The 24,357-nt window shown below is 38.3% G+C and overlaps 2 protein-coding genes, 1 long non-coding RNA gene and 1 pseudogene across 3 annotated transcripts in view; 1 reads left to right on the top strand and 3 right to left on the bottom strand.

The window, feature by feature from the left end:
• Positions 1-24,357, bottom strand: part of LOC125777132 (uncharacterized) — a 223,663-nt gene that overhangs the window by 151,566 nt on the left and 47,740 nt on the right. The window lies entirely within an intron of this gene.
• LOC125777230 (uncharacterized) lies at positions 342-7,644 on the top strand. Its single transcript, XR_007422190.1, has 3 exons — positions 342-678; positions 762-979; positions 1,048-7,644. It is a non-coding gene; the product is annotated as an uncharacterized LOC125777230 (long non-coding RNA).
• LOC125777190 (rabenosyn-5-like) lies at positions 11,457-12,756 on the bottom strand (annotated as a pseudogene).
• On the bottom strand, positions 18,586-19,420 carry LOC125777606 (uncharacterized). The gene is made up of 2 exons (XM_049452692.1): positions 18,990-19,420; positions 18,586-18,937 (listed from the first exon to the last, which is right to left on the bottom strand). Exons 1-2 carry the CDS (start codon positions 19,418-19,420, stop codon positions 18,586-18,588), a joined length of 783 nt encoding a protein of 260 aa, XP_049308649.1.

Below are 24,357 nucleotides of genomic sequence, written 5' to 3'. Positions count from 1 at the left end.
TATGTTAAAGGTAACAAACTGATAACCAAAATAATAACACTAACAGATATTCGGGTAACAAATACTTTTTGTTATCCATAACACATGGGTAAGCTAAGCGCTAACAAAATAATTTGTTACCCGTAACATACTGTGAAGAGATTTGCTAACAAATGTGTGTATTCTGTTAGAACAAGGCACCATGCGATATTCGCCATTGGTTAGAGCGAGATAACCATTGAACATCAAATAGCTATGTGTTACTTTTTTCCCACTCTCTGAACAAAAGTAACAAATATTTTAACGAATGCAAAAGTGAACAATAACAATTCGCTTACACGTTCGCTAACAGCTACCCGTCTTGCAGGGTGCTGATTGGCGTTACCCTGATTGTGTTTTGTTGCCAGCTCAAAAAACAGATCAGGGTGCAATGCCAGCTGACAAGCGAGAGAGCAAGAAAAGAGATTCTGATCAAGTTATCTATGACTGGTAGATGAAAACTGTGGAGAACCGAACCAGAGAGCGGACAACGAGAGCCTACCAATACCGAGTAAATTACGTACATGTATACACATTCTAGTTTAGTACTCTTTATACTGTGAAGCTGTGAAGACGAGACAATAAATTACCGGAGTAATATACTATACACGATTGTTTTATTATTCACGCAAACAAGTAGATTCTTACAGTGGCGACGAGGTTGGGATTATGTGTAGCAGCAAAACATTTTTTTTCAGTTGAAAAAACTAAAATTTGTTTAATTTCTTCCACGCAAATAATAGCATCGGTTTTTCTGCATCGGATTTTTCTTGGCGAGTCAAAAGCAGCGAGTTGCAAATCAGCACAACTGTCGACTCGAAGCAACGAGTTGATACATACATACATAGTTGATGAAATAGCGAAGGAGAAAATATTTCTCTACATTCAGCAAACCAGCACAACTGTCAATAAGAGACGTAGCAAACAAAAATAAAAAAAGTAAACAAGCTAATAAGCAAAGGTTTGTTCCATTAGATTGGGAATTTGGCGAGAAAATGAAATAAACATTTGACGTTTCTTTTTTTTTAGGCCATTCAATTGGCGCAACTGAATAAGTAAAGAGGCTGCCCATTAAATTGGTTTGTTGAGCGACAAATACAGTGGCCATTAAATTGGGAAAGCATTTAATTGGAAATTAAAAGCCACTGAACAGGTAAAATAAACTTCTGTCCGGGGCATTAAATTGGCTAAAGAAGAAATAAAAGCAAGCAAGATGAGCGAAATTAAACCATTCCTGTGCGATAGCATTGATAGGGCGTTATTACGAGGCGAGTGGGAAAAATGACTGAGATCGTTTACTCTGTATCTTCAATCGGAAGATTTTACAAATGAGGTAAAGCGAAGAAACAAACTGCTTCACTTAGGTGGGCCACAACTACAAGATGTAATTTATAATATCCCTGGGGCCATTGTGGAAGTTGACACTGAACAGCCGGTCGATGTATTTAATATTTTAGTCGAGAAATTAAATAATTTCTTTTCGCCAAAACGAAACTCCTCATTTGAGAGACACACCTATAGAAACATAGGGCCTTTGGAGAACGAAAATTTTAACAATTTCTTGTTGCGTTTGAGGTACCAAGCTTCTAAATGTCATTTTGGCGAAACAAAAAGCGAAATAGAAGACATCGCTCTAAAAGATAAACTCATTGAGTCGTGGGCTCCAGTGGAGCTTAAAAAACGCTTACTTGAAAAAGAACACGACTTGAAAGAAATTATTGATGCTTGCCAGATTCATGAGCAGATATATAAACAATCGCAGGACATGTTGCCTAAAAAAGAGGGTGAAGAAGTAAACAGGGTGGTTGCAAAATCAAAAGGGAGCAGGAATAATAGGGGTGAGTGTGGTAGATGTGGTCAGGCGGGGCGCGTGAGTTCTGACATTAATTGTCCAGCAAGAAATGCTAAATGCAATAAATGTGGATTAATAGGGCATTACTTACGTAAATGCAAAACAAAGAGTTTTAAAAGAAAACTCGGCGATGTAAAATACAATAATTCGAAACAGCGCCGATTACATCCGTCAAAAGTTAGGTGTATCGAAAAAGCTAACAACGACTCATCACATGATTCCCTAGAATATGATTGCCTTCAAGTGGAATCGTGCGAATCGACGAATGAGTTGATAAGTTGCCACATTGGTGGACATACTGTCCCTATGATAATAGATTCAGGATCTAGGTTTAACTTGTTAGGTCAAGAGGTTTGGAATGCGTTGAATGCCAGTAAAGCAACCATTTGGGACATCCGCACGGAGTCAGTAAATCAATTTAAGGGTTATGCAGCTAATAAAATTTTAACAGTCTTATATGTTTTCGAGGCACCAATAGGGGTGAGAAGGGTACGGAAGTTATCGCTACTTTTTATGTAATAAAAGATGGGAAACAATCTCTTCTCGGCCGAGATACTGCCAATTTTGGAGTTTAGAGCACCGCAAACAAAAGAAGAAACAAGAAGCTTTCTTGGCCTCATCACGTACATCGGAAATTTTATACCGGATATGGCTGATACGACAGAGCCGCTGAGAAAGCTACTTAACTTAGATGCAAAATTTATATGGGGCCCCACACAACAAAACGCTTTTGCAAAACTGAAACATCTTTTATCAAACATACCCACCTCATCATATTTTGATCCCTCAAATAAAGCAAGGGTCATTGCAGATGCGAGTTCTGTGGCTTTGGGTGCAGTCCTTATACAGTTCAATTCTAACAATGAACCGAATATTATTTCTTTTGCCAGTAAAAGCCTTTCGGAGGTAGAAAAAAGATATTCTCAAACAGAAAAAGAAAGTTTGGCGCTTGTATGGGCTGTCGAGAGGTTCTATTACTATTTAGTACGACTAGACTTTGAATTGGTCACCGATCATAAGCCGCTTGAAACCATATTTAAGCCAACTTCAAAACCACCTGCGAGAATTGAACGGTGGCTCTTGAGGCTTCAGTCGTTTAAATTTAAAGTTATATACCGCTGAGGAAAAGAAAATATTGCGGACTCCCTTTCGCGGTTATGCAAATTGGAAAGAGCGAAGTCCTTTGATGACAACGTAGAGAAATCTATTTTTCACATAATTTCCAATCGATAGAAAGAAAACAGAGTTTTCTACCCCGATAGGACATTATGAATTCTTAAGAATGCCATTCGGTTTTAAAAATGCTCCATCGACATTCTAACCTCTTATGAACTCAGTATTTCGAGATTTTATTAACAAAATATGTATTGTATATCTAGACGACATATTGATTTTTACCGTGCGATTCTGTAACGTGAGACAGTCTCATGTCTAGAATATTCTAGAATAGCTTGTCCAATGGTCGCATATCTGACAAAAGATGCAAAAATTAACGTTAATAACCCAATTTAAAAAATATTATAACAAATCCCTCCATATCCATTTTTTACAAAAAGATTTAATTTAGCTACAGACGCTAGGAACTTTGCTAATGGCGCAGTTCTCACACAAGATGGCCATCCGATTTCGTATGCTTCACGTACATTAAATACCCACAAGAAAAACAACTCAACCATCGAAAAAGAACTATTATCGATAGTGTGGTCAGTAAAGTACTATAGACCTTAATTATACTGTAGAGATTCGATCTAAAAACAGATCACCAACCACTTTAATTGTTACAGAAAAAAAATTCTGGTAAGAATATAAATCCAAGGTTACAACGTTGGTTAGTGCAATTAGGAGAGTACGATGCAAAAATCGATTATATAACCAGTAAAGAAAATAAAATAGCTGATTTTTTAAGTCGAATTAACATGGTGAACTCCGAAAATTTGGGAATGATCCTTAACAAATTGTTACAAATAAAAGATTTAAACGCTGGTGAACAACAAGACCAAACAATGCTTTCATTGGCAGTTCAAACTAGCCATTCTCATGGAAATTTTCGTAATCATTTTAACATCCTCAATACAGTCGTAAATTATTTGATTTGAAGGTACCGTTGGAAAGAGGAAGGCCTCCTAATTAAAAAATTTAGGGGTTATAGGTACCGCAAACGCTTAGTTTACGAGGTATTCGACCTTAAACTTCAAAAATTCGAACATTTCAAGAAGCTACTTCACCACATTAAACACACTTTATTCACATTTTTCACTTCAAATTAACTAAATTACACTAAAAACTTTTAAATAAATCCATATTTTACACTTTTAGCAGGTTTTTTTTTACCTAAAAAACATCTTCATTTTAAAAATTACATTTTACACTCGTTTGAACCATGCGCTAGTTAATTTTTACATTGAGTAAAAATGAGTCAAAAGAATACATTTTGAGCTGCACCGAAATGTGTACTCTTTATTTATACTCTTAAGACTAACTTATTACATGTTTCTTATTTCTATTTATACTAATTAGAATGTTTACTTATTACTAGTTTCTTTAGATACAGATTCTATTATTTGTTTAGGTTTGTATACATATACAAGTATATTGTTTGCTTAGATATATTTTTTTTGTTTTGAGGTAAGGTTGTTGTGGTATTTAAAATCAATGTTGTTTTGATACTTATTTGTTTAGGATGGTTTGTTGTAGTGATAGTGCATTTCAATTGCTCCAACTCAAGGTTGTTTGCATTCTGTTTACTGAAACAAAAGGTTGTTTTGCTGTTTGTTACTATTATAAGGAATACGTTCCTTAACTCTCCCCTATGTTAAAATGAAATGTCCTCATTTCAAAACATCTAGGCTTGAGTCGGCTTATAATAATTAATTATTGTATACATACTTATGTTGGATTAATTTTTTGTGTTTATAATATATACCTTTTTATATTATAAAGTAAATTCTAATTTTTGCGTGTTTCTTATGATGCTTTATTTTCTCTTATAATTTAGTTTTTAATTAGCGTTAATTTTCTAGAATTCAACAACCGTTTTCATTTTTGGCTTGCCTTGTTTTCGGTGCCTTTTTAGAATTATTGGCTGTGTTTATGGAAATTTTGACTTTTCGTATGTGTTTGATTTTTTTATGTTTATAATTAATACATATCTATACTTAATTATTTTTTCATGTTTCATATGATGTTTTCTTTTAGTTCGTTTTGAATTAGCGTTAATTTTCGAGAATTCAACAACAATTTTGCTTTTTGGCTAGCCTTGTTTTCGGTGCCTTTTTTGCAATTATTGGCTGTAATATTCCGTCTTTTAACAATTGCTGAATTTTTTGTTTGACAAAATCGATCCACGTCCATTGGGACTGATGGAGGTTGTCGATGTTGAGATTGATGCCAAAGATTTCTTTGTTGATATTTGTTTAGTCTTCTTTTCATCCTTTAATTTGGTATGTAGTGATTCTGGTGTCTCCTCTTGGTGGGAATATGTTAACGTTGTCCGCTGTTTCAGGGTCTATTGCGAATCTTGGTGAAAATATTATCCAATATTTCAGGACTTATACTTTTGTACCTTGTTCCACTTTTTCAGGAATTGTCGCTGTCTGCTGTTCCAGGGTCCGTTGTGAATTTTGTTGAATTCGCTGCTGTCTGTTTTTTCAGGATCTGCTTTGATTCATTCTGGATGTATTGTCCGCTGTTACAGGACTTATACTTACATCCATTGCCATTTGTTTCTGCACTTTTTTCAGACATTTAGTGCTGGAAGTCCTGCTTCCTGTGGAATTTTTTGATGTAGTCCTTTTGGAATAAAATGTGGCTTTTTTGATAGCAAATAAATTTGCCATCCCGGTTGAGCCCCCAGTTAATTTTTACATTAAGTAAAAATTAGTCAAAAGAATATATTTTGGGCTGCATCGAAATGTGTACTCTTAAGACTAACTTATTGCATGGTTTTAACTTCTATGTATTTATACTAACGAGTATGTTTACTTATTACTAGTTGATAGTTTGTTTACAGATTATATTATTTGTTTAGGTTTGTTTACATATATGTATATTGTTTGCTTGGATACATTTTCTTTGTTTTAAGATAAGGTTGTTGTGGTATTCAAACTCAGTGTTGTTTTGATACTTCTTTGTTTAGGATTGTTTGTTGTAGTGATAGTGCATTTCAATTGTTCCAACTCAAGGTTGTTTTGATACATTCTGTTTACTGAAACTAAAGGTTGTTTTGTTGTTTGTTACTATTATAAGGAATACGTTCCTTAACTCGCTGCCATGTGATGATAAGGCAATTCGCTGAAATTCCTCTTTTTCTTAAAAACTCCTCTATCCATGCATATGTATTTTTTTGTTTTTTTTTTTGAATTTATTAAGCTAATAAGTAATATTATATACATGTGTTAGTAATATTATATAATAATATTATATATATACATATGTATAAGTAATATTGTATAATTATATTACGTATTAAAGTGTAAAGTATACAGTACAGTACGAAAACTCAAATTTTTTTCGATATGAGTGCATGATAACCAAAAAATATAACCACTTTGTAATAAAAACTCAATATATATTTTTTTATTTTTAACGCAGAAAGGAGTACTACCCGAAAGTACTTCAGTCAGCCCAAGCATTCGCTTGGCCAGGGTTATTTTTTTAGAGCACGGCCGAAGGCCGCCAACATAGACGGAGAAGGATAGTACAAAATTGTAATATGCATATAAAAATGTTATATTACAACCAAATAAATATTATAATATTCTCAAACAATTTTATTTCTCTGTGTTTATTACATATAAATGACATATTAATCATATATTAATATATGTATGTATGTATATGGAAGTGTTCACATATTTAATTTTAGCTTGAACAATCTTCTTTATAGTTTTTTTTATAGTTAATAAAGAAAAAATAATCACTCGAAAGTACAAACAAAGAAAACGCTGTGAGACGCCGAAAAATCCTTCACTTTTGGTTTTTAAGGTGTGGCAAAGCTGATTTTCCTCTTAAATATAAACACTCTAAACTTTTCAGCCATAAAGTTTATAAGTGATTTTTAAATTATACTATGTTCCAACCGACAATGAAAATATGTTTTCGTGGGAAAAACTGGTTTTCGCACGAAAACTACTTGAAAACTTACATTCCACTGATTATAATCGGTGCCTGCTCCAGTTTAATCGATTTTTTTGGAAGACATATTTTGCCGGCCCTAAATTGTCACTTGATATTTGTTTACATTCCATATACATACAAATACAGCTGCTCACTGTTAAGGGGATTCTCTTGTTCTTGCAAAACCCTTGCGCGGTGCACCAATTGCAGAATTTTCTTCTTGGTGCAACGGCACAACAAACACACGCAAAAATTTATTTGCAATGGCTGTTAAATATGTCAGACCAAAACCCATGTTTATTTTCATGCCGTCATATATCACTAGATTCTGCTCTCTTGGCCTTGCATATTTCGGTATAGCATTTTTCCATTTTGTATCATCTTGCAAGAGCAATTGAATTCCCGTATTGATAGTTGTCAGTGAAAATCATTGAAAACACACATTGTCGGTCCGAACGACTTACATTCCACAACATACAAATGTGTTTTCAAAATGTTTTCAATGTCGGTCCGAACATAATTTTACTAAATTTAGCTGAAAATTTACAAAATAAATGTGCAATGTGAGCTTATTGCAATGCTTAGAGTATATATTTAAATACCAGAGTAAAAGACGTGAAAAATTTAGTAAAACATAGAGAAATACCATGTGCTCTTAGTGCAAATTTTTGAGCTTTTAAACGTATTATATTATTTTCGGATATTCCTCCTCTGGAGAAGCTCCCATATCCGCACATACATTATATATTTTTGTAAGGAGATCCAGGAAAATCTCGAATCACAGGGTAGAGGAGATATATGTTATAATGTAAGCACACCCTAATTATCTCGATGTAAGTGCAAATTTTTATAATATGCGACGATGTAAACGCACCAAAAATATATTGCATAGTCTATGCGCACTGTAATAACATAAGACAGCCCTGCAAGACGGAGGTAACAGATTGCACAAACACATTGAAACATTTTCAGCTGTTCACTAACACTGTTACATTTTCTGGAATTTTCAATGGAATGGGAGAATACGTAAGTAAGATAGAAAAAAAACTATCGACATTATAAACATTCTGTAATGTTAACTTGTTAGAATAGGAGAGGCGAATACCCAATATTTCAAGAAGAATAAACGAAAAGCGCAGTTTATTTTGGATTTTAAAGAGGTAAGTTCGCTATTTGATAATATGATATTTTATAATTAATTTCTAATTTATATATATATATTATTAATTTCTTTTATATAGAGAAAACGAAAGAGGTTAACAAGGAGAAAAAGGTAAGCATTGTGAATTTAATGTTGTGTGTGTAATTAAAAATTTTAATATTACAGAAATCATTTGGACCATTGGTAAAATTCAAATCTATTGCGTGCAGCAACCAAATAATGGAGTATGTTTTAAATTATTAAAGTTAAATAGTGTATATTTCATTCAAATATTTGTTATAGATTGTGCATTTTATTTTGATTTTATTATTAAATAAAGAGAAATAATAAAAAACTGAGTTTTATTTAAAAGAATTTAATTTGCTAGAAGTAACAAATGGGTAACAGATAATCTTGTTACTGCTTGTTCTTCCTAACATGCTTATATGTTAAAGGTAACAAACTGATAACCAAAATAATAACACTAACAGATATTCGGGTAACAAATACTTTTTGTTATCCATAACACATGGGTAAGCTAAGCGCTAACAAAATAATTTGTTACCCGTAACATACTGTGAAGAGATTTGCTAACAAATGTGTGTATTCTGTTAGAACAAGGCAGCATGCGATATTCGCCATTGGTTAGAGCGAGATAACCATTGAACATCAAATAGCTATGTGTTACTTTTTTCCCACTCTCTGAACAAAAGTAACAAATATTTTAACGAATGCAAAAGTGAACAATAACAATTCGCTTACACGTTTGCTAACAGCTACCCGTCTTGCAGGGAGGTTTTAAACTGTATGAAACCTGCCATGTTTCGCAAACAGCCATATCTTAGACCCGTGGCCCGTGTCAGCTGATGCGACCTATCTTATGGGCTCGCAATGTAAGTGAACAGCGAAAAACGCAACTCACTTCACTCGTTTCCGTAGGATGCCGTAGGAATCCACGGCATTTGGATTTTTGCCGTAGAAAAGTGTCCGCTGATTGCTCTCTCACAACGCAGGGTTGCCAATCTCGATATACTGTAGTAATTATAAAAGTTGTCTTCAATATGTTTGAAATTTTCTTAAAATAACTTAAAATCAGAGTCAAATGCTATTATTTATTAGTTTGTTTTCAGTTTTGATATTTTATATTATAAAAAATTGTAATTGAAGACATATATGTGTACAAAACTATATTGGGATATGCGTATTGAGCAATGGCAACATTGTTCAAATGAAAACAAACAAAGATGGCTGATTTCTGCGTTTTTACCACGGGCTCAAATTTTAACACATTTTGCTCGCTAAGGAAGGCAAAGGAAGGAAGGGAGTAGTAATTCTGGGTGTTTCTGCAATTACTGTGGAGAATGTTCGCACTGCGATTACTTCACTACTTTGTCAACCATCATTTATGTAAAACAAGCTTAATTAATTCGATATAAAAAACTGATTTAAGTATCAACCAAATAACTACTTATCTATTTTGTCAACGACTATGTTTGTAAAGCAAGCTTAATTAATTCGATATAAAAAACTAATTTATATATCAACCTTTTTCAACGACCTTTTTGTAAAAGGAGCCTAACTCAAAATAACTAATTTCAATATCAACTAAATAACTCCCGTGCCCGAACGATTCAAAGTGCCACTGAGGGCTAATATGGCCACCTCTGGTCCACATAAAATTTCTCCATACTGTAGATGGCCAATTGAAGTGTTTTTTTGTGAACTTTATCTTTGCAGCTATATGTGACCTGGTCTACGGAAAGGGAGCTTAGGTGTCAAAAAATCAATTTTCACTTTTTAGTTGATTCGGATGGAAGATGAGATGCTTTATTTTTAACAGCTGTTTCCCAGAAAACTAGTTTTCGCACGTTAACTCCCTTTTCGTGGACCAGGTCACATATGTTTCTTTGTCAAAAGAGTTACTTTGGTGGTACACCTTACCTTCAAATTGTTTTCTAATAACATCCTACGACTTCTAAGAAAGATAAGCAACAATTATAAATTATTTTTCATGATTTTTCAGGATGGTTTGGAATTAATTTTTAAATATCGTATAATCCATCTGTTCTATAATATTGATTTTTATATATTATCCCTTAAGATTCTCCGCTTTATCATTGTATATTATATTATCGTATATATATATTTCGAGCTCTTGAACTGCTTAAAGTTTTATATGGATGAAAAAGTGTATATGGAAAATAGAAAAAAAAGGAGAATTATACTTTTTTCTACAAATGTATTTCTTGTAAAAAAAGATTTTATATTTTCGGACTATGATAACTATACATACATTTTATATACCAATTAAAATAATAAATTTGTTATGATCAATGATATTTTGGTTTATGCGTGTAAAAGTTATTAAATTTAAGACTTCGCTCATTTTAACCCATTTTGCATAATTTTTCTGTAAATTAACAATATTAAATTAAATATTAATAATTTGGAAAAATGTTATTTTAAAAATATACTTTATTTTTATAATATAACACAACCGCCTTAAACTCGCTTTACTAAGTTTAATATTACCGAAATGAGAATGCCGTCGGTATATATGTAATACTTTGTTCGGACCGACATGGAAAACACATTTGTGGGTTGTGGAATCTAAGTCCTTCGGACCGACAATGTGTGTTTTCGATGAGTTTTCACCATGGTATAGAGGAGTAGGGAAAGTCCCATTCACCATAGAAAAAGAGCCATTCACAGTACTTAAGCTACCCCTCAAGTGTACTTTTACAACAACAACATCGTGGCCACCTCTGGTGAATAAGGGTGGCGAAAGGTTAAAACGGGTTGCAGAAAGCGAAAATGCTATAATATTAAATTATAAATTTATAGTACTATATTTGTACATTTATAAATACTATTTTCAATTTTTGTTATAGAGTAAAGATTTTAGCTGTTATAACAAAAATTAATTATACCTTCATGATATAGATAAATATGCTATATATTTTTAAGCGTTTTAGTTAACTTATTCATGGACAAAATGGAAATTATATTTGATAATGAGTGGACCATAAGAGATAACTATTGTGAAAAATTTTATATTACGTACCATAACAATTCGTCTGAACAGTAAAACACATTTTTTATTGTAAGATAAATCAAGAGATAATTATAATAGCCATGTTTTCTATATTTTAATTATAAATTTTTGTAATCACAAACTACGTACACGTTTTAAATGTCAGAATTTAGCTGTACGCCGGCGATCAGGAATTCTACTCGTTCCCAAATGGAGTGTTTGACCATCCTAACAGATTTACTATATTATTTTTTAGTTCTAAGCTAAGTTTTTAAATAAAAATTATTCTTAAAAAATTATTTATTGAATTTGCAATATTTATTTAGTAGTAAAAAGGAGTTTAAATTAGCTTACGCAACACTATTTTGACATGCTCAATAGCAATACTGGCATATTATTTGAAAATATTCAAACGGACGTTCTAATATCTCCACTACTTCGAAATTCATTTCTTGCCGCGCTTGTTTTATATAGCCCTTAATAATATTTATTTGCTAGTGGATCTTCACTTTGTGTATTTACTGGTTGCGCCGACCAATTATCTAAAGATCGCAAGTCAGACTGCAAAGAAAAATACAATAACAGTTACATCGTACCAAATAATATTTAAAAAAATTACCCCGTAAGCATAATCGTTCTCATTATTTCCTCTGATTTGACCGCCGCTAGCGTTATTTGCTAATGCTTGATTAGTTGGCTGCATGATAAACGTATGGCTTTTTTTAGGGCCCCTTCTCGACTACCTTCTTGACAAGGTACAGCTAATATACGTTTACTCCGCAAATCGATAGCTTCAGCCACATGACCAATTTTTCCCCTGAACGCACTTGCGTCGGCAATGGTGAAATTAGACTCTCCATCGTAAAGACTACCAACAATTTTTAAATACATTTCTATATCGGGTAATACATCTTTGCGCAGTTTTTGTATTAGCATAAATTTGTGAAATAAGCGGACGGTATGTTCGACTCTCATGCATTTCTTGCCGAGTTTCTAGTAGCCACAAACAATGGTCACAGGAACCGATACCATGGTGCTGTGGATTTGATTTATTTGCATTTCCTTGATAGCTTCGCTTTGTGATGTAGCCAAACTGGCAAGTTGCACTAATTTTTAAATAAATTATTTTTTATGACATAAGAACAGGAGACAATTAAGTTACTTACATGCAGTTTCTATTGGAAGGAACTTTGAACAATCATTGCACATAATACTTCCACACAAACGGCAGTGATGCTGATGGCGAGCAATGTGAAAGTTTTTGGCGCAACTAGGGCATAATTTCACTGAGCTACCATCCAACCATGTAAAAATCTACGAATTCATAATTAAATAAAAGTAAATAAACATTATATGCGGTTTAAATTAAGTACTCACATTGCGTTCATGTTGTTTTCGCAGTACGGGATCCATTGGTAAATTGGTTAATAATTTATGTAGCCGAATAATCAATTTATTCGTTTCACTTGCATATCGCTCCAGTCGTGGGTTTCTTATCGATGGAAAATACTCCAAATGGTTATACTCGGCGCCAACTTCTTGGCGATCCATAAAATTAAAGATAAACTCGAACAAATTGTTTTGCAAAAACCTTTGTTACTATCATGGTATAGAGGTTACGATGGCAAAAATGTAAATATGGCTGTGAATGAGCATAATCTGGACCCCACTATTCGGCATGGTTGCTTATTTGTTCGTAACATTTTTCTGTGGTGAACATTCATTAGCTTACCACAGTTAAAAAGAGGCATAAATAAAAAACTTAATTTTTCATGTATTTGCTCATATTGTTCTCATCTTTAAAAATATATATTAAAATAAAACGATTTTCTTTTGAAAATATATTAAAGTTTTATATATAACCAATATTTTTGGGAAAACTTTTCCATAAATTTTAAGAAAATAACACAATGCAACCATTTTCCGGTTAAAAGTTGGCCATCTTGGTTAAAAGTCGGCCATCTTGGATTCCAATAGAAACTCAACCCCGGACTACACTTGACGATTCTACAGTGGCACCTCTCAGCAGTGCCTTTGTTTACATAACATCAGCTGATAGTGACTTTACTCCTCCTCTACCTTGGTTTTCACTGACAACTATCAATAGGGGAGTTCTCTTGCTCTTGCCAGATTACACGATGACACAGAATGCAAAAATCCTATACCGAAATATGCAAGGTCGAGAGTGCACCCATTGCAGAATCTAGTGATATATGACGGCATGAAAATAAACATGGATTTTGGTCTGACATAATTTACAGCTATTGCAAATAATTTTCTGCGTGTGTTTGTTGTTGTGCCGTTGCACCAAGTAGAAAATTCTGCAATTCGGGCACCGTACAAGGGTTTTGCAAGAGCAAGAGAATCCCCCTAATATGACAATATCAAGTGAGAGCTGTATTTGTATATGGAGTGTAAACATATATGAAGTGACAATTTACGGGGCATCTCGACAAGATAAAATCTATGTCTTACTAACTGTATTGCCGTGCCTATTGCCTGTGGAAACTCCACATTGCTCATTGCTTACTAGATATAGAATACTATCTAGTTTGCCATATATTGTAAGTTATAAGCTGTCACTTAAGCAGTTTGACAGCGCAGTTTTCATTTCTATGAAAATTTCGAAGAGGCAACATATCCCATATGCACATATGCCGACGGCATTTTCGTTTCGGTAATATGAAATTTAGTAGAGCGAATATTAAGACGACTGTGTTATATTATGAAAATAAAGTACATTTTCAAAATAACATTTTTCCCAAAAATTAATATATAATTTAATATTGTTAATTTACAGGAAAATTATGCAAATTCGGTTGGGAATGAGCAAAGTCTTAAATTTAATCAACTTATACACGCATAAATCAAAATATCATTGCTCATATTAAATTTATTGTTTTAATTGGTATATAAAATTTATGCCACAATTATTATATAGTAGTCCAAAAATATTAATTCTATTTTTCCCAGAAATACATTTGTAAAAAATGATCTTTCTCCTTTCTTTTTATATTTTTTTTCCCAGAAATACATTTGTAAAAAAAGGATCGTAATCCTTTTTTTATTTTACTCATAAAAGATTTAAACAGTTCAGGAGTTCAAAACAAACGCTACATCATCTACCTACTCGACGGCATTTCGCAATGTGATGAAATAAATTTTGCAAGAGCTCAAAGCATGCACTTCATCAGCTCGAACCTACCTACCCTACGCATGGATAATATGATACGAGACTCTTTGATTCGAGAGAGAGCTGTCAAAAATCGCATTTTTTATAACATTTGCCAATGATGCCACTGCTGAAAAATATTAGATTGGGTATATAATAAATTATACAAAACACTAAATTAAACACTTTGGAAATGCATACATATATAAATGCTACAATGCAAAATCATTAATTAATTTACATAAAAATTTATTTTGCCAAAATATGTTCCCACAGTTCAATGAAACTTCATTTCACATTAATTTCGTCAAGTAATTATAGCGCTGCCCTTCTGGCATCCCGCCTTTTAGACTAACTGCTGATTGGCGTCACCTTGATTGTGTTTTGCTGCCAGCTCAAAAAACAGATCAGGGTGCCCTGCCAGCTGACAAGCGAGCGAGCAAGAAAAGAGATTCTGATCAACTTATCTATGCCCTACGGCTTTGCGCAAATGATTATGTTAGGGGTATTCTCTTGCTCTTGCAAGATTGCAGATTGCAAAAATACTACACCGAAATATACAAGGGCACGAGAGCACCCATTGCAGAATCTAGTGATATATGAGCGACTGATTCAGTCAATTTATTGTAAATGACTATTGTGCATGGCTATTGTGAATTGGCGCACCTTCTGCATACATTTTTAACAAAAAAAACTCTAACAAACCTTATAATTTATATAGAAATTATAAAATATAATTAAAATTTACCTTTCTCAACAATTTAACGACGTAATATGTCTTTATGTAAAATGGCAACTACAACAGGGTTGCAATTTTATTTTTGCGTGACATTGCACGCCAATATACACTGGTTTTGGTCTGACATATTTCACAGCCCTTGCAAATATTTTTCTGCGTGTGTTTGTTGTTGTGCCGTTGTAAATCTGCAATGTTTGCACCGTGCACCGGGTTTTGCAAGAGCAAGGGAATACCCCTGTTATGTTAACAAATGCCCACATACATATTTGGCAATGGCATTAGCAATAGATTTGACAGTTACGGGGCATCTCGACGCGATAGAATTTATAGAATACTAGCTGTCAAACGTATTGCTATTGCCACTGCAAAATCTGTATGTGGGCATTTGCTATCATGATATAATCATTTGCGCAAAGGCGTAGGGTAGGTAGGTTCGAGCTGATGTAGCGCATGCTTTGAGCTCTTGAAAAATTTATTTTATGATTTGCCGTCGGGTAGGTAGCTGATGTAGCGCACGTTTTGAGCTCTTAAGATAAGAGATAAGATAAATAATTGAGGAATGCACTGCGACCATAGGTCTATTGTGCCCTCTCCTAACTCACAGGGACTCGCTTAGCCCCAGCATATTGATAAAGTCCAATATCCTGCTGGGTGCTAGCGAGGCGATGTGATCCCTATCCGGAAACTTGGATCCGAGGGCTTTCGACCTGCGCCTACAGTCGATAGAATGCGACCAGGAGCCTGAGTTTATTTCTTGGGAGGTTTATTAACGATTTGAACCTCTTCTGGTTATATCCCCCAACTAACAGCTTGGCATGATGCATATCGTGCGCTCGCTGCCAATGTCCTTTCCTGCACGCTCTTTCTTCTTTGCGGAGCAGCTCCTTCACAGTAAGCCGACACACTCCAGTGAACGGTTCGGGCCCAACCATACCATTGCCGACCCAGATCAGGTGTACCTGGTTCTTTTCGGCTAGGTTGTCCAGCCTTCCTCTACACTCCTGCACTAGTAGCGATTTCATCTCGTAGGAAGAGATCGCTTTTAGTGCCGCTTGACTATCGTTGTGTATAGCCATTCGCTCGTTGCGATAGTTGCGGTGGAGGTTTATCTCTATACACCGACTTATAGCCAAAACTTCGGTCTGAAAAATGCTCGGAAAGCTTCTCATCGGTATGGAGAGCTTGGTACGTGGACCCGCATTACCCGCACCTATTCCTGGTGACGTCTTCGAGCCGTCAGTGTACCACCTCAATGTGCTATCCCTTAGCATTTGCTCAAGAGTGGGGTCGTTCCACTCACTCTTGCTACCGGGGGTAACCTTAAACCTCTTCGTGAAGTGAATTGTTTTGCTAATGCCGTCCGTCGGGAGGAGGGCAATAGGAATATCGCCACTTATCCTCTCCATACTCTGGGACGAGATTATCTTACCTTTGCCACAACCCTCTGCTGTTATCTACAGAAGTGAGTGTTTTGCTACTTGACCTATTATTATGTGGACCTCCAGAGCTGCCGTACGGCACCACCTAACGATCCTGGGCTTACAGCCCAAGGATTTACCCGCCAGCCGTTTGCACACCATCAGTGCTTTTGTTGCTTTGACTAACGTTTGGTTCACGTGCTGCTTCCACCGCAGTTGTCAGTTAGCAGTGCTAGCAGTTCATCCACGACAAGGCTCCATAGTAGTGGTGATAGCACACCTCCCTATTGGCAGCCTCTTGTCGCACCCAGACGAATCCTTGTATCACCTATTGTGGTCTCGGCTATCCTAGTGCGCAGCACGGCCTCAATCCATCTTCGCATCTAAGAAGGCACATATCATCACCTCCCCTTCCTCCAGTGAGCTCTCTATCTCCGAGGTCAAATGGTGCAGAGCCGTACTGGTGGATCTTCCCGCTCTGTATGCATGCTGAGCAGCATGCAGGGGTGCAGATTTCAGCGCCGTCGACCTTATATTGTTGTCTATGATCTTTTCCATAGTCTTCAGTAGGAAGGACATTAGACTAATCGGCTTGTAGGATTTGGTTCAAGGAATAGTCCTTCCTTCCTACTTTGGGTATGAAGATCACCTCAGCCGCCCTCCATGGGTCAAGAATGTACGCCATTGCAAGGCTCTCCCTCAGCAGCCGAACAAGTTGAGGTAGCAGAAGCTGTTCGCCCTGTTGCAAAAGTGCTGGGAAGATGCCGTCCATCCCCGGAGATTTGAATTTTTCGAACGAGGCCATTGCCCACTTGATAGAGTCCGCAGTAACTAATTGCTTAGCGGTTACCCAATCCAAGCGGGTTGGCCTATGCTCGCTCACAGGTAGACATTGATCTACCGGGATGGTCTCCGGGAAGTGAGCACGCAGAAGCTCTGTCCTCCGCGCTGGTCGTAAACGTCCCTTCACTCCTTTTGTTAGCTAGCTCCGTGCTAGTCTTTCAACCAGCCAGAGCCTTGTGCAGCCGCGACGCTTCTGGTGTGGAGGAGACCTTTTCACAGAAACCCCTGAAGCTATTTTGTTTTGCTGACCTAATCTCCTTATTGTATAGGGGTAGGTAGCACCTGTACTCCTCCCTTGTACGTTTTGCCTTGTTGAATAGGCTGCGTACCTTCTTCCTGAGGTCTGCAAGCTTTCTAGTCTACCAGGGCCAGTTGCGTCTATCTGTGGGCACTATTAGGGGACAGCTACCGTCGTAAGCTTTAGTGATTGACCCGTTCAGTGCCAACACTCTGCTCTCTATTCCCGGGCCCGTAACGCTATCGTCGGTCTGTCTTTCCCTAATTAATTCGTCCTGTAGCTTTTCCCTGAAAGCACCCAGTTAATTCTCCGAGGGTTGCGTCTCGGGGGAAGTTGCCTGACCTCTACCTTCAGTGCGAATCTTACTATCCTGTGGTCTGACAGGGAGGGCTCCGTTGAAACCCTCCACCTTGAGACCCATCCATTTGCATGCTCGCTGCTGAAGGTGATGTCCAGCACCTCCCCTCTGCTTATAGTTATAAAAGTGTGTTCGCAACCCACATTTTCAGTGGCTAAATTACTACCTAATACGCATTCTAATAGAGACTCACCCCTTGTGTTGCAGTTCGTGCTTCCCCATTCCACATGGTGAGCATTCGCATCACATCCGATAATGAGGGGTAGCCTGTACCTCTTGCAATACTCCACTAGCCTTATCACCACTTCAGGGGTGCTGCTGCTGCCTCCCCTGGGAAGCAGGCTGATGCCAGGACGAAGTCCTTGCCTTCCCAGTCTCTGGCCTGTACCGCCACCAGATCCTGCGTCAGGATCTCTGAAACACAGAAGAACTCGATATTATTCCTGACCACTATGCACGTTCTATGTCGCTCACTGGAGAGGTCCCAGATTACCTTGTTGTGTTCCGTCATGAGGCCTTTGATCTCTCCTTTGTAGACCCAAGGTTCTTAGATCAACAGAATGCCCAACTTATCCGTTGTGAACCTGCTCGTTATGACTGCCGAGGCCCCCGCCGCATGATGCAGGCTCACTTCAGCAACTTCCACGTCAACGGCCATTAAGGTAGTGGCTCGAGGGGGGGCATGTCCACATCCCCACCGTCGTTCGCGCTGTGGTCCACATGGTCACCTAGTCCTTCGAGGAGTTCCTGGGTGGAGGGTAGCTCGACTTCCTGGGCATCCGGGACGTCAGCGGTAGCGACTAGCGCAGTCTGCTCAGCCCTGCTCACGCCCGGTTGTTTTGCCAAATCGTACACCTGCATTCTCTCCACCACCTTGTTTGCGACCGTTGTTTCCTGTTTTGACCCGCTACCACTCGTCCTCCTTGCTCCCTGTGGTAACGGGTTTGTGCGGCCTCTTGACCACCATGTTGAACCTGTAAAACAGCGGAAGCTCTCTGCACGTACGTACCTGTACGATTCGTCATCAATGTACAGGTACAGTATCCATCCTCGTAATTCACCTTTCTCTTCCAGTAGGGCGAACGGCGTACGGCTTATCATCACTGGGGGGGAGGAACACTGTCATCCTGTGCATGACCGGCAGGTCCTCCGCCCTTTTTGCACAAAGGACTGGACCGGTCCAGCCTCCTAGCCTTGGGGTAAATTCCCGCAGCCAGTCGGCGAACGACTCATCCATATAGTCCACCTGTAGCATGCCACCTTTAAATTCTACCCCAAGGAAGGACGCCGCGTATTCATCGTCTCTGAATACTTCTTCCATGAGGAGGTTTTGGAGCACAGTGAGCTGCTCCGACTCCAACGACTCCGCCGGGTAGTTTTGAGGCAGTACAGCCATGCGGATGCCTTTGACTGCGGGCTCCTGTGGTGTCAGCTGACCGCTCTTCCTCTTCACGGTCTGTGCATAGGTAACCGCTTTCCCGTCACCCCGCATTTCGGTCAGGGATGCACTAACCTGGCAACGGTCCATAGACCGGCTGCCTTGCGCACACACAGAGCGGCCTTGCCACGCTCCTTTGAGGGGGATGTCCCAGAATCTGTGTACCTTCTCTTGGCCAGGGATTCCGCCGCTTCGGGGGTCATCCCGTCCCTGAGATACCGCAGATACCATTTGAGGCAAGCACCGCTCATGGCCTTCCTTCGAGGGTCATCGTACCCGCCGGGTTTGTCCGCCGTTGGGAGAGATCTCTGCCCTCCCCTCCTGCGCCTCCTTCTCTTCCTGCGAGCGCCACCGGCCTCTGCCCGATGAAACTCTCCCGAGTCTGAGTGGCTTGACCTATATGGGGGGGGGGGGGGGGTCCTGGTGGTGCTTTGGGCTGCATCCGCGGTCGTAGTCTCTGTTGTACGCCGGGCGCCGCTGCAAGAGGGCATGTCGTCTTCGTCCTCCCTGGCATGCTCCTCGAACAGCGCCCGCTCTTCTGGCGAGAGAGCATCAAGGTAGCTGAACTTACGCTTAGCTCCCTGAACTCCCTTGCCTACAGCTGCTCCGCCTGCTTTCCCATCTCTTTGTCGTGTTCCGTAGTCGTTGTCCTTATTCGTTTCCTTGTCGATTCACCTAAGTTAGTAGTTGTTGTTGTTTTTGTTTTAGTTGTATTTGGATCCATCTTGTTCGTACGACCCTTGGCTTAACGGGGTGAGCTGTCGGGTCTGCTTGGGGAACTGGGAGGTCCGCCACGCCAAAGCCCCTTGGCGCGGTAAGGTCACAGTTACACCTCCTGAAGTCGGCAATTACACGAAGCAAAAAATCATGTTTTGAGAAGCTGCGTGAGGAAGCAAACCTTGACCCTTGGGGTACTGCATACAAAATATGCATGTCCACATTTAAAAACAAGCAGCAGCAACCTAAAGATGCCTCTTTTATGAGAAAGGTCGTCGAAACACTATTCCCGAAACACGACCGGATTTCATATGCCATGCGACGAAACGAAGCTGCAGAGTCACCCCCGTTAGTCACGAAAGACGAACTATTGGCAATGGCAAGAAAAATCAAAAACACCAAAGCGCCCGGATTGGATGGCATACCAAACAGAGCTCTGAAGGAAGCCATAAGCTCAAAACCCCGAGTTTTCGCTAAAATGTACAACGCATGTTTAAAGGAAGAGGTATTCCCCGACTCTTGGAAAGTACAACGTTTGGTTCTGCTCCCAATACCAAAGAAACCATCTGAAGAACCTTCATCGTACCGACCTCTATGTATGCTCGACACAATGGGTAAAGTGTACGAAAGTATAATACGAAACCGCTTGGAGTTAGCAATCCAGAAAGCCGGCGGATTATCAGAGAGACAATACGGCTTTATAAAGAAGAGATCCACTATTGACGCACTACGAGAAGTCGTCGATACTGCGAGATGTGCAGTAAGTGGCAAAAGATGGAAAGATGGCACAAAAAAGTACTGCGCGCTGATTACCCTGGATGTCAAGAATGCGTTCAACTTAGCAAAATGGGCACACATAATTAAAGCCCTGGATGGAATACGGGCCCCTAAATACCTCATAAACATAATAACGAGTTATTTTAAAAACAGAAGGCTGATTTTTTAGACGGACGAAGGCACCAAGAGCTACTCTATCTCGAGAGGTGTACCCCAAGGCTCAGTGCTAGGCCCACTATTATGGAATCTTATGTACGATGGGGTGCTAAAAAGACAGCAACCAACAGATTTTAAACTAGTAGCTTATGCGGATGATCTCATGGTGGTAGCAGTAGCCAAACAATTAGCCGACCTGAGAATTAAATGTAATAAGTGCATAAATGGTCTACGCCAATGGTTCTCTTCTGTGAGTCTGAAACTGGCGGAGGAAAAAACAGAAGTTTTACTCATAAGTACTAGGAAGATAGAAGAACGAATAGAGCTCACTATAGGGGAGTGCGAGTTTACCTCGCAGCCGCAACTGAAATATCTGGGAGTAATATTGGATTCCAAACTAAAATTTAAAGAACACCTGGAGTATTCTTCCGCGAAGGCAAACAAAATCTATAATGCCCTATCGAGAATGATGACCAACAGAGGCCGTGTGCGTTCCAGCCGGCGATTCTTAATAGCGAAAGCAATGAGTTCCGTAATACTGTATGCGGCACCAGTTTGGATGCAGGCAATGGATATAAAAGCGTATGCTAAACAAATAATTGCAGTGCATAGGCTTTCTGCAATTCGAGTAATAAGTGCTTTCCGGACTATATCAACCGACGCTGCTGAAGTATTAGCCAGCATGCCACCTATTGACATCCAGGGAGACGAACTCGAGCGTCTATATCAGCTACCAACGCCTAAAACAGAATCGGTAAGGATCGAGGAGAGAAACAAGAGCACTAAAATGTGGCAGGAGCGGTGGAATTCCTCATCCAAAGGGCGATGGACTCACCGACTTATACCAGACATCCACTCATGGATAGACAGACGACATGGGGACCTAGACTTTCATATGACCCAAATGCTTGGTGGACATGGATGCTTTAGAAGCTACCTTTCCAGATTCCACAACGACATCAGTCCGAATTGTCCGACATGTGCAGAGTATATAGAAGACTCTGAGCATGTATTATTTTATTGCCCTCGATTTTCGAATACAAGGGAAAAGCTAAAAAACACACTGGGTGGTAGTTTTACGGTCGATAATTTAACGACACTCATGTCTCAGTCGACTGATAAATGGAAAGCTGTCAGCGAAGCGTCAGCATTCATAATGACCAAACTGAGATCGTTTCAACAGAATAGGCGTCCTTCAGTCCGCGCAATAGAGGAGACTTAAATGTCTTGTCCCTCCCACGAAGTAATACTTAATCGGTGGTTCCGTGGGAGAGTCTTAAGTTGGGAGTAGGTTAAGTTTAGCGGATTAAAGTTCCGCACTTCGGCTTTCGATGCTTCCCCCTACTATAAAAAAAAAAACACCCCAATTCGGCCGGTGTTGGGGAGGCTCCGTTAGAATACAGCCGAATGTTCCTCCTGACTGCAAATCATCCAATGGTCACGGGTCGCATGACACCCTGGGTTAGGAGGTGGTAGTCCTTGGTCGCCGCACGCATGCGGCGCCCGACAACCTGTCTGGGTAGTGCTAGTCAGCACCATCCACACCGGTTGGGGGGTGCCGAGTATGCCTTGCGACTAAGCCTCTGCACCGCGGCAAGGTGCCTACCATTAGCAGAGCTCCTAAACTCCTTAAATCTTTTATGTGGAAAATAAAAAGGGATAAAGATTGTTTTGTTTACAAATGTATTTCTGAGAAAAATAAGATAATAGGAAAAGGAGAAAGATCCTTTTTTTTACAAATGCATTTCTGGGAAAAATAAGAATTCATATTTTTGGACTACTATGTAATAATTGTGGCATAAATTTTATATACTTAGTAAAATAATACATTTAAAATGAGAAATGATATTTTGATTTATGCTTGTATAAGTTTATTAAATTTAAAACTTCGCTCTTTCCCAACCCAATTTGCATAATTTTTCTGTAAATTAGTAATATTAAACTAAGTATTAATTTTTTGAAAAAATGTTATTTTGAAAATGTACTCTATTTTTATAATATAACACAACCATCTTAATACTCGCTCTTCTAATTTTCATATTACCGAAATGAAAATGCCGTCGGCATATGTGCAAATGGGATATGTTGCCTCTTCGAAATCTTCATAGAAATGAAAACTGCTGAAGTGACAACTTCCAGCTTACGATACATGGCTAACTATGTAGTATTCTACATCTAGTAAGCTATGAGCAATGTGGAGACAGGCAATGGGCACGGCAATGCAGATAGTATTCTATAAATTCTATCGTGTCGAGATGCCCCGTTCGTAAGACATACATTTTATCCTGTCGAGATGCCCCTTTAAGCGGCCCACTCACGACAAATTTGTTTGACAAATCTGTTTGAGTTTGAGGTGGTTTTTGTCGTGAGTGGGCATGTTGTCAAACGGATTGAAGGTTTGCGACAAATTTCAAAAACTAACAACCGATTTGTGGATTCGTTTGTCGTGAGTGGCGTGGTTTGCAAACATTTGGTCAGTTGCTTGAAATTTTTGCAGAGTAAACATCAGCGGATAAAAAAATGGCAAGCGTGAGCAAACATTTTTTGGAAGAGTTCATTGAATTATTTAAAAATGAACCGGCCTTATGGCAATGCAAAAGTGAAAATTATAAGAATAAATGCCAAAAAGATAAGTCGTGGAAAAATTCAGCTCCATTGAATTTAATAGTTTTACATGTGAGTGGTTATATCTCTCACATAACCACTCTTTCATCCATTCTTTCTTCATTATTTTTTTTTTTTGCATTTGGCTTTTTTCGCTTCATGCACTGGTGTATTACTAGTGGCGCAATTACATCATCCGCGTTATAATCAGACATGTTAACTCCGCGAAGCACACAATGGAAATAAAGTTTGTCAAATCGGTTTGTCGTGAGTGCTCAACCGTCTTCAAACAGATTTGTCAAACAAATTTGTCGTGAGTGGGCCGCTTTAGGGCCGGCAAAATATGTCTTCCAATAAAATCGATTAAACTAGAGCAGGCACCGATTATAATGGGTGCAATGTAAGTGTTGAAGTAGTTCTCAGCGAAAACTGGTTTTCAAAGGCAGTCCGAACATAGTATAAAGTTGCCTCCTAGAAATCTGGGAAGAATTTAGTATACAGTCCCAAGATATCAAGGATAAAAAGGATATGGTCGGATAGAGGAGATTATCCTGATCAAGGATATATATAACTATAGCCGCAGCAAGATTATAGTTTCCGAGTTAGTCGCGTTTAAAGTTGAAAATTTGCAATATTTTATTTACATAGTTTCGATATATAAAAAAAATTTTGCACTTATATTGTTCAATTTTATATACACTAACACATCACTTATTCATTTGCACACTTTTTTATAT

The sequence above is a fragment of the Bactrocera dorsalis genome, chromosome 3 (genome assembly GCF_023373825.1).
Source record: "Bactrocera dorsalis isolate Fly_Bdor chromosome 3, ASM2337382v1, whole genome shotgun sequence".
Taxonomy (NCBI): Eukaryota; Metazoa; Arthropoda; class Insecta; order Diptera; family Tephritidae; genus Bactrocera; species Bactrocera dorsalis.
Note: the sequence above shows the minus strand (reverse complement) of the source record. Positions and strands in the feature narration are given on the sequence as shown.

Bases quoted from the DNA above. Each gene is read 5' to 3' on its own strand.
- LOC125777606 (XM_049452692.1), bottom strand. From the start codon at position 19,420: ATGCGGGGTGACGGGAAAGCGGTTACCTATGCACAGACCGTGAAGAGG. The intron at 18,938-18,989 runs GTGAATTACGAG...CGAATCGTACAG, and splicing joins CGCCCTACTGGAAGAGAAAG to GTACGTACGTGCAGAGAGCT.